The sequence below is a fragment of the Mytilus edulis genome, chromosome 10 (assembly GCF_963676685.1).
Source record: "Mytilus edulis chromosome 10, xbMytEdul2.2, whole genome shotgun sequence".
In the NCBI taxonomy this organism is placed as follows: Eukaryota; Metazoa; Mollusca; class Bivalvia; order Mytilida; family Mytilidae; genus Mytilus; species Mytilus edulis.
In genome coordinates this window covers 75,008,496-75,019,269 of record NC_092353.1, presented here as the reverse complement: position 1 = coordinate 75,019,269, position 10,774 = coordinate 75,008,496, and the positions used below count along the sequence as shown (strand labels likewise).

The window sequence follows — 10,774 nt, the reverse complement described above, 5'->3', positions numbered from 1 at the left end:
CGGTTTTTGTTAGAGTTCGTGTTACTCAGACTTAATTTATCAATGTTGTAATTGTGTACTGTTGTTTGTCTTTATGTCTGTTCTTTAATTTGCTATTGCATTGAAAGTTCACTATCGTTTAAAGAGCTCGAATGTATTTATGGTATGTTTTGTCCCTCTTTCGTAAAAAGTAAAATGACAATAATACTGAACTCAGAGGAAAATCAATTCGGAAAGTCCATAATCACATGGCAAAATCAAATAACAAAACGCATCAAAAACGAATGGACAAGAACTGTCATATTCCTGACTTGGTACAGGCATTTTCAAATGTAGAAAATGGTGGATTGAACCTGGTTTTATAGCTAGCTAAACCTCTCACTTGTATGACAGTCGCATCAAAAAAGACCATTTAGAACGCCAGATATCAGTAACACACTATCTTGAAATGTGTTGTAACCTTATTTTAAAACCCGATTAGGTGATATCATTCGTTTATTGATAATAGTTATTATTTCAGACCCTATCTATGAATAATAATATGTAACCCATTCCAATATTATATGTTTTATTATGAAAAACATGCATGCTTGTTTACTATTAGGAAACATTTGGCAGGTTTATATAAAAAGGAGGATGTGTCATGATTGCCAATGAGACAACTCTCCACACGAGAGACCAAATGACACAGAATTCAAAAATTAAAGGTCCGCGTACGGCCTTCAAAAATGAGCAAAGAACATACAGCATAGTTAGCTATAAAAGGCCCCTAAATAAAAAAGGTAAAATAATGCAAACGGGAAAACTAACAGTGGAGCTGCAAACAAATTGTCTATCGATTATTCAGCTTTAGAAAAATCTTTGTAGTAAAAATCAAATGTGGTACAATTGACGTTACCCAACTTGCAACGAATACCCCAGTGCTGATTCGGTAGACAAATCTCATAAATAAAGGCATCAGTAGTATACCGTTGTTTGAAAATCATAAATAACTTGAGAAAAAAACCAATCCGAGTTAGAAACTAAAACTGAGACAAACACATCAAATATGAGAGGAGAACTACGACACAACAGAAACACAACACTAAAATGTAACACACACATAAACGAACTATAATATAACAATGGCCGTTTTCCCGACTTGGTATAGGACATTTTGAGAAACAAATGGTGGGTTGAACCTGGTTTTGTGGTAGCCAAAGCTCCCGCTTTTATGGCAATGTTAAACCTAACATTAAAATGACAATATTACATGACAGGACTACAATACAAATAAATGGGAGAACATATAGGACAGAGACACACACGGATAAAAACTATCAAAAGGTACCAGGATTTATAATTTAAAACGTCAGACGCGCGTTTCATCCACACAAGACTAACCAGTGACACTCAGATAAAAAAGTTCGAAAGCCAAAACAAGTACAAAGTTCAATAGCATTGACATGATTGAGGACAACAAATTCCCCCCCCAAAAAAAATACGGCCAATGTGTTCTCCCAGGGATACAGGGATAAGAACATCCTTATTATTTAAAATAATTAATACTTTTGAAAACAGTTAATTTATAAAACTGACTATATAATAGATAATAGCACCGAAGTGGTGACTAACTACATAATAATTACGAATACATAAAACAATCTAAACTGAAACATTAAAAGTCACAACCGAGTTAGCAAAAGAGATAAACGCACAAAGTGACGTCAAATTTGAATTTCTAAAAAAAATCTCCAAAATAGGATAGAATTAGGATAGAATAACAAACACCTTCTTAAAATATTTTGTGACAAAATTGATTAATACAGTTAACCCTTAATCTCATACACTGTTAGGGCATTTTTGATAAGTCCTATATAACACACAAAGCATCTGAAAATGGTTAAAAATAGCACCGAAAAAACCTAGTTTTTCACCTAGAATTATTTGCACGTGCAGTATATGTGTCTTTTAAAGGTACAACAGTAAAGCCGCCGTATAAGAATTCAATCGATCGATTGATTTTCTAAACTTTTTCGTAAGAAGATATGTATCTGGCTAAATATCTGTTTTTTGGTCAGGATTTCGAGTCCGGATATTTGTCACACGTTAACCGACACTGTTGTATTATCTAGTTATATGTGATGGAACGAAGGTAATTTGTAGTCATTATGAAGCTGGTTTCTTGTTCATTTTAGAATTTGCGAAGCCTTGTGTATGTTAATGTTGTTTATTATTGTTGTGTATTCGTTTATGTTGAATTTAATAGAGAAAGGGAATATAATTGTAGGGTTTGTTTGGTTTTCAGTGGACAATTTCTATATTTCGTTAAAACTGGCTCCACCCGATGCTTAGAAAAGGCGAGTTGTAGTTGTTAATGAAAAATGCATTATTTGCGATTCTGGTGTTGATGAAATATTAATTATATCAACAAAGTCTGGACGAAAAATGTCCGATAAATGCTGCAGCAAAGAGACGCGATGATTTGTTCGTTTTTTCTAACAATTGAATTTTGTAATGACACATTATGTATTTAGTTTTATAGGTCGTGTAATATTACTGCACAAGAATTTGAAATCAGTAACACATTCTTCGGTTGAAAAAGAAGAACCAAATATAAAGTCTTATTTATCAAATTCTTTGCTGTCTTGAAATAATGTTCATTCTGTAAATAAATTAAAAGAGGAGCGAAAGATACCAGACGGACAGTCAAACTCATAGATCGAAAATAAACTGACAACGCCATGGCTAAAAATTAAAAAGACAAACAGACACATAGAAGTACACATGACACAACATTGAACACTAAGGACTAAGCAACACGAATCCCACCAAAAACTGGGGGTAATCTTAGGTGCTCCGGAAGGGTAAGCAGATCCTGCTCCACATGTGACACCCGTCGTGTTATTCATCTTATAACAAACCCGATAAATAGTCTAATTCGGTAGTGTACTAAAGTGTATTATTTGCAAGAAACTATCTCATAAAAAGGTGATAACAATACATACCATCGCATCTGTTGAAAGGTTAGCAAATCTAAAAGATGCTGCTGTTATAGCATGCGTCGTTGAAATGATTTATCAAGTTGATCAAAAGCATTTGCTCAATAATGCAGTTTATAATGCGGCTTGTTTGAACATACTTAAAGACCAAAATCAACTAATAAATCTGCGTATGATTTTGCATTTCAAGGTTGAAACTATGGACAGAGACCTTTTTCGTTACAAGAAGTCCGCTTCATTTACTGTAGCCTGAGCACAGGATGATACTAATGGTTGCTGTTAGGGTGTTAAATACTGCTTGATACAACTTGAAATACAAATTTAATAAATCGCGCAACAGTTCAAATTTGCTGAAACATTATTTCACTTTTAATTACATTATTCGAAAAACCTGTACCAAGTCAGGAATATGAGAGTTGTTATCCCTTCGTTTAATGTGTTTGAAATCTTGATGTTGCCACTTGTTAAGGATTTATATCTAGAAATTGACTGTGAGGGTCGGTTAAAAACAAAACGTTTCGACAAAAGAGATGATTTCAGTTTCCAAATATTGATGCATTGGGAGGCTGAAATCATCACTTCGTAAATTTTACGGACGCCATCACGAGGTGGTCGACCATTATGGAATATCTGTTATATTGATTATTATATCAGATATGTTACTGATGTCGTAACTACAATCCCGTTCCCTTTTCATGAATGTGACCTTCCGAATTAGTCTTTTTACCTTTTTTTTGTGACATTTGTACCTATTGTGTCTGTTTGTTTTGTTCACGCATCATTATCAATATTATTAAATTTGATGCAACTGTTATACAAGTGAGAGGTTTAGCGCAATAAAACCGGTTCAATCCACCATTTTCTACATTTAAAAATGCCTGTACAAAGTCAGGAATATGACAGTTGTTGTCCATTCGTTTGATGTCTTTTATCCTTTGAGTTTGCTATTTGATTAGGGACTTTCCTTTTTAAATTTTCCTCAGAGTTCAGTATTTTTGTGATTTTACCCTTTAATTGAGAGAAGTGCGAAATTGAGATTACTTCTTCACGACGAATTAAAAAACGACACACGTCTTACAATTTAAGAAGATAAAATGTATAAAGTAAATATTGGTGGAGAAAAACGAATAAGAAATCGAAGAATGTAGGACTTTTTTCTACTTGATAACGAATCTTAGTTCATCATAAACACTGATTAAAGATAGTTGAAACAAATCCCTCAAAATTATGAAAACTATCACATTTTATCCTGAAATAATATTCATCAATTTTACTGAATATATGTGAACTTGCGAAAAAAGTGGAAAAACTTATAGAAGACCAAATCAAACCAACTGATGACGGAAATCATTATTCTGAGTATGATATAAATAATATAGATAGTAATGGAATGCTACACCAAACTGTAACATTATTTCGCATGTTGTTAAAACAGCTTGTTTACCTTTCCGAAAAGTAGAAATTGGCGTTTCAACATTATTCATTCTAGCGTCGCGGCTATGTCGAATGTACACACAAATCGCGTCTGGCATACAAAGCTTAAAACTAGGTATCTAAGATGTTTTATATAGAAAGAAGAACTTCAGTTTATGTTCATAGAACTTTTAAAAGATTGGCATAATTGGAAAAACGCTGATGATGAACTGTTTTTCAAAAATAATACATAAAAGTAAAAAGTTATTTCATGTTACATGATCATTTTACCCTGATTAAGAAAAAAACAAATACAATAAATGTATTTACATAAGACAGAAATATCACTGTATAGATGAAATTACAATGAAGAAAACACTCCATGCATGGTGACATTTTCATTATAAGAGATAACACATGTTAAAAATAATATATAGTTATTGGCGAAGTAAGATCACGGCTTCTGTCGGTTACCAACCCATGAACAAAGGGTCTTTGGGTAACCGTAAATTAAAATTATAAATCAAATCTTCAAAATATAATAGATAATTAAAATTGAAATAAAACTAAAATGTAATGAAATTATGAATTAATAGTGTGCTGAATTGAACCCTGGCAATAGATGTCCAAAATCAACATGAAAAACTACGTTTGAAGTGTAAATGAAGAAATGGATTAATGTTCTAAATTAAATAATAATAAATCAAGTTTATCGGTACTGGTGCAGCCTATAAAGTCCGCCGTTCATGACCTCTGGCAACAGACGGTCATAAAATCATCTTTGGTCAGTGCATTATTATTGTCAAACATTATCACTTCACCATATGGAGGTCGTAGTTCGGTTAATTGTGTTTACATAAACACAAACAAATCCAGAAGCCGTGACAGGTTTTCTTTAAAGTTGAAGTATATGTACAGACAACACACATAAATCTGTAAAATAAGAACAAAAACAGCAGTATCGAAAATAAAAGGGAGAGGCTGGGTGGGTATCAAGTAATCATGTGTATAATAAATTAAATCAATAGTCTGACCTTAGATCAATATAAATCCTTGAAGATAGCGTTTGCAATATTTGTGATGAGAATGCAAGAGCAGTTAATTTATATGTAGTGTAATAAATTTAGACATGCGCGTCTGCTTTGACCTGCTAATGAACTATTGCTGGTCTTCCTCTGATAACGCGATTTAATGGTCGAGCCCTTTAAATCGAATTATAAGAGATAACACATGTTAAAAATAATATATATTTATTGGCGAAGTAAGATCATGGCTTCTGTCGGTTACCAACCCATGAACAAAGGGTCTTTGGGTAACCGTAAATTAAAATTATAAATCAAATCTTCAAAATATAATAGATAATTAAAATTGAAATAAAACTAAAATGTAATGAAATTATGAATTAATAGTGTGCTGAATTGAACCCTGGCAACAGATGTCCAAAATCAACATGAAAAACTACGTTTGAAGTGTAAATGAAGAAATGGATTAATGTTCTAAATTAAATAATAATAAATCAAGTTTATCGGTACTGGTGCAGCCTATAAAGTCCGCCACTAAACAAATTCGAAATTTTCTGTCATAACAGAATGTTTCGAAAATTGTTACCGCCAACCAGTACTATGAAGGTGATTTATTTGAAAATAAAAAACCTGTATGTTAAAGAATCTGACCGCCGTGACTACAAGCTAACAGATTCCCGAAGCCATGGACCTACTTCGCCGTTTTGTGGACAAATTGTATGTGAAAATTTTATAATGTCAAATAAACCTTGCTGTAACCTATACAAAAACAAATTATTTCCGATATCTGATAAATGAACACCGTCTAAAAATAAATCTGGGTTGTCTTCAGATATTTCTGGATATCTAATATAAGCACCGCCATGTTTGATGATATATGTAGCTACTAAACTATTTAATCTAACTCTAGTTCTGTTCAAAGATCTATGTACAATCTCATTCCTGTATTTCAATCTGGGTAAAATTTGAGACCAAACAAATTTTGACTTTGGTAGTAAGACCCGAAGGCAATCAATTACTTTTAAAATATCGTGTCCTAATACACATGACACTTTTTGTCCGATATCATTTCCACCACAGTGAAATACTAATACTTGCGGGGGTTCTTCAAGTGTAAGCAAATGTTTGACTTTGGGTATTATCTCACAAATCCTCATTCCACTTTTTCCTTGCCACCATATTGTAGATTTTATTCGTTTCAAACCTAAGTTTACACCATCGACAGACTTTCTAGCATGTACAAATGCATTTTTGATGATTGAAGAACCCACCAACCAAACACTCTTTTGTTGACCTGAAAGTCTTAAAGTGACGATCAGGCGAGTATTCAAATTTCAAATCAATTATGTACAATATATACAAACAAATAAATGATGACACATATTAAATTTGACTTGCTAACTTTAGCGTTGGTATTCTGATATATGTTTTATAAGCTTTTGATTCCCAACGACCAAAATCCTGAATTTCATCATCAGAAAACCCCATTTTCGAAGACTGAGATGCAGCTCCGATCCTAAAACTATGACTTTGAAAATTATCCGATGTAATATTCGCCACATTCAGAGCTTTCTTTAGAACAGCGTTAAACTGATAACGTGTAACATAGTTTCCACCGAAGTGTATGAATGCAGGACCAATGGTTTTGGGCCTGGCAATAAAATATTTCTTTAATAAATGAACAGGACATACATGAGAATTAATTGAAGGTATAATTATTAAACTACCTTTGCCTAACTGATCAGTTTTTGAAAATTTAAGGTTGATAGAAACGTTATTGTCTGAAAAACTAAAATCATCTAACGACAAAGTGTGAGAATGTGCCAGTGATTTATTGACTACTGATTCCCCTATCCTGAAAAAACCAAAATACGCCAAACTAAACAACCCCGAAAACAATAAGGTCTCATATTGTGAGAGACATACAGATGGTAAAAGTGAAATCAATTTATCTAAAATCTGTGGTGTAATTGGCAATCTTGAATCCACTCGTTTGTCAAGCCTTTCCATTCCAATTAACATTTTCTTAATTATAAAATTGTGAGTGTTATCAGTAATATTTAACATTTTACATTTAAAGGCTATACCAAAAATATAAGACTTGGCAGTAGACGGAGCATAACCTCGCACAGATAAATATGCTATAAAGTTACAGATAACATTAAGTGAGGGTGGCCAAACAATGGCATGTCCGTGTGAAGATCTAAATTGATCAAATGACCTGACAGCAGTTTCATAAGTGTCACTTGTGTTTGATGAGATTGACGCCGTTAACAACTTGTTGGATTCAAATTTGAGATCACTTGAAGAAAAGACTGTGGGACCTTTTCTGGTTCTTGTAACGCCTCTGGTGACATGCGACGAAACCGTGGCCACTGTTGACAAGAAATTGCATCCGCAATACAGTTTTTGTTTGATGTAATATGCATTGCTTTGAACTGAATATTATAAACCATAGCTTGTAAGACTAAAGGACGAAGAATATGCATTACCCTTCTTGATTTAGACGTTTTAGAATTCAAGATATGAACAAGTGCTTTATTGTCAAAGTGTAAGAGAATTTTCTTATTCGCAAAGATCGCATACCACAAATGAAAGGCTAAAACAATAGGCAATAACTCTAAAAATGTAATGTCCTTTAATATATCGCAACCTAACCAATATGACGACCAAGGAAAGAAAGCCCAATTAGGATGTAAATACGAAGCACATCCACCAAACGCACTCCCAGCACTATCAGTAAATAACTCCATATCAACATTTGATATCCAATCGGAATCGGGAAAATAAAATTTGCCATTAAAACAATCTAAAAATAACGACCACAACCTTATGTCTTCCTTAATTGACGCAGTGAGCCTTATATGGTGCCGAGGATTTGATATTCCTGACATTGCATCATAAAAACGTCTGTTGAATGCCCTACCCGTAGGGATCACTCTCGAACAAAAATTCAAAATGCCTGTAAAAGACTGGAGAACACGTAATGTTGTTCTTTTTTTGCCTAACAAATTTGAAATTATTGTTTTCAATTTCAGCAATTTCTCTTTGGGAATTTTTACAGACATTTCAATTGTATTAATTTCAAGCCCCAAAAAAGTAAGAACATGAGTTGGACCGACGGTCTTGTCATGTGCCAAAGGAACTCCTAAACGATCACATAAACAATCAAATTCACTCATCAGGTTAAGGCAAGTTGAATCGGTCCCCGGGCCTGCAAACAAAAAATCATCTAAGTAGTGTATAACACTTTCCGATCCCGTTTTGTCCTTAAAGATACATTCTAGAAATGTTGAGAATTTCTCAAACGTTGCGCAAGACAGACTACAACCTTGAGGCAAACAGCGGTCCACGAAGTAAAAGTCCAAAAATTTGAAACCCAATAACTCGAAATCATCCGGGTTTACTGGTAAAAGCCTAAATGCCGAGCTGATATCTTTTTTTCCAATTAGGGCGAACTTTCCTTGGCTACCAACCATATCTAGTGCATGGTCAAATGGCGTATAAGTCACAGAACACAAGCCCTTATCAATATAATCATTTACGCTTAAACCGTGTGGGTATGATAAATGCTGTATAAGCCTCCAAGAACCATCCTTTTTAGGACATAAGCCAATCGGAGACAATCTTAGATTAAAAAGTGGTATATTGTTAAATGGACCAGCTATTCTTCCCAAATTAATTTCTTTCAATAATTTTTTTGCAACTTCAACTTCATTGCCAAAAACAGAAACTAGATTTCTACAATCAGTAGTCATCCTAGGTCCAGTATAATTTAGACGAAAACCTTCCAAAAATCCCAAATATAATTCTGAAGCAACTGTTTTATTACTATAATTTTCCAGAAACTTGCAAAGAACATCAAATTTAATTGGCGTATTAGCGATTGAATGAACCGTGGAAAGGTGGTCGCTGGAATCTGACAGCTGCCCTTGGATTAGCACTCGAGCCTCGTTGCGAACTGTTATTTGGTTGTCCAGCAGCGAATCTAGGACCACGCCTAAAATTAAAATTTGTCTGAGCACCATATCGTGTACAGTTTACCGATGGGTGAATACCTGAACAACGTAAACAACTATGTGAATAATGACAGTTAGGCCTAGTACAGGATCCATTGTTATAATCATAACATTTATACGCATTAGTTACAGGGTTTGGATTAAGTTGTGTGCTATCATCATACATGAAGAGTAACCAAAGCTCTAATCAACTTCCCCAGTTACTAGAACGCATTCTTATTTTTTTTTAAACGGAATTGCTCGTCATACCTCTTCCAGCCTAAACCGGGAACCCTACTAGCTCCCAGTCGTATGTTACTCATGTATTTCAGAAGCCCTCTTGCCTCTCCCAAGTGACTTGACAGGTAAATATCAATGAAAATCAGAAATGCATCAGTCCACTGACTAATACTATTAATCTTGACTGTTGATGCTTTTGGTTTAGATTGTAGAACACCATCTTTAATTATTAAAGTATTAGAATTATCATCAATAGGTACTTGGTTCGACAATAAACAACCCAGGTCAATATATTCACCATTTAAGATTTTTTGTCTGATATTGCAAGAAACATTATTACCCAAATCATTGCTGATGCTAGCAATTTCATGTACAGAATTAACATTAGATTCAAAATTTTGAAATGTACCTTGTTCATTGATGGTTTGTGAATACGACTCTTCATTATTCGGTAAATCCACTGAACTGTTAAATGTGGTAGATGGTCCTGATGCATTAGATGTTGTAATTTGCGTCCGTGGCGGCACTACATCATGTTCTGTTTGAGACAGTGCAGCTGTCCTGTCATTATCAGTAACACGGGCTGTTCTCCTTCTTTTAACTCCTTTTCCCCTCGCGACAGTTTTTCCCCTAGGCATCACTAACCTTCCAATAAATAAACACAGTGTAAAATAAAAAATAGTTACCAATCCTAAAATATATTTTTAACTAAATATAAAAGTAAACATGAAATAAACAACGCGATATCTGTGACGGAAAAGAATTGATGATAAATCAATTAATCAAATGTCAATTTAAAGCATTTACCAAATATTTCTTAACGGAAGCATAGTTAAGTATAATTCTCTTAAATAATTTGCAACATCAAATAGCAATTAGGTGTACCATGTATAATTGTATTGTCTAGCCATATTAGATGACTCCCGGCGTGCATCGAATATTAAATATAAATTACATACCTCATAGGAAGTTGCCAAAATAATCTGCATAACAAAACGCAATTAGCGTGGATAGCATCAACATTAGATGCCTCAATAAAAGACAAAGCAATAATGTGAATGAAACTAAAATTAAATTAAATTAAACATCATAATTCGTTATATTGAGATATAATAAACATAAACAAATAAAATCGATTGAA

At 33.6% G+C, this 10,774-nt stretch overlaps 1 protein-coding gene across 1 annotated transcript; it reads right to left on the bottom strand.

Moving 5' to 3' along the window:
- Positions 1 to 4,819: 4,819 nt before the first annotated feature.
- On the bottom strand, positions 4,820 to 9,580 carry LOC139492978 (uncharacterized). Its single transcript, XM_071281125.1, has 2 exons — positions 9,292 to 9,580; positions 4,820 to 7,833 (listed from the first exon to the last, which is right to left on the bottom strand). Exons 1-2 carry the CDS (start codon positions 9,578 to 9,580, stop codon positions 6,779 to 6,781), a joined length of 1,344 nt encoding a protein of 447 aa, XP_071137226.1. The 3' UTR covers positions 4,820 to 6,778.
- Between the last annotated feature and the right edge of the window lie 1,194 nt (positions 9,581 to 10,774).

What these genes read in the sequence shown, in the direction of transcription:
- LOC139492978 (XM_071281125.1), bottom strand. Translation starts at nt 9,580, where the DNA reads ATGTATGATGATAGCACACAACTTAATCCAAACCCTGTAACTAATGCG. An exon ending in CCAGCGACCACCTTTCCACG is followed by an intron (nt 7,834 to 9,291) that starts GTTCATTCAATC and finishes TATAATATTCAG; the next exon opens with TTCAAAGCAATGCATATTAC.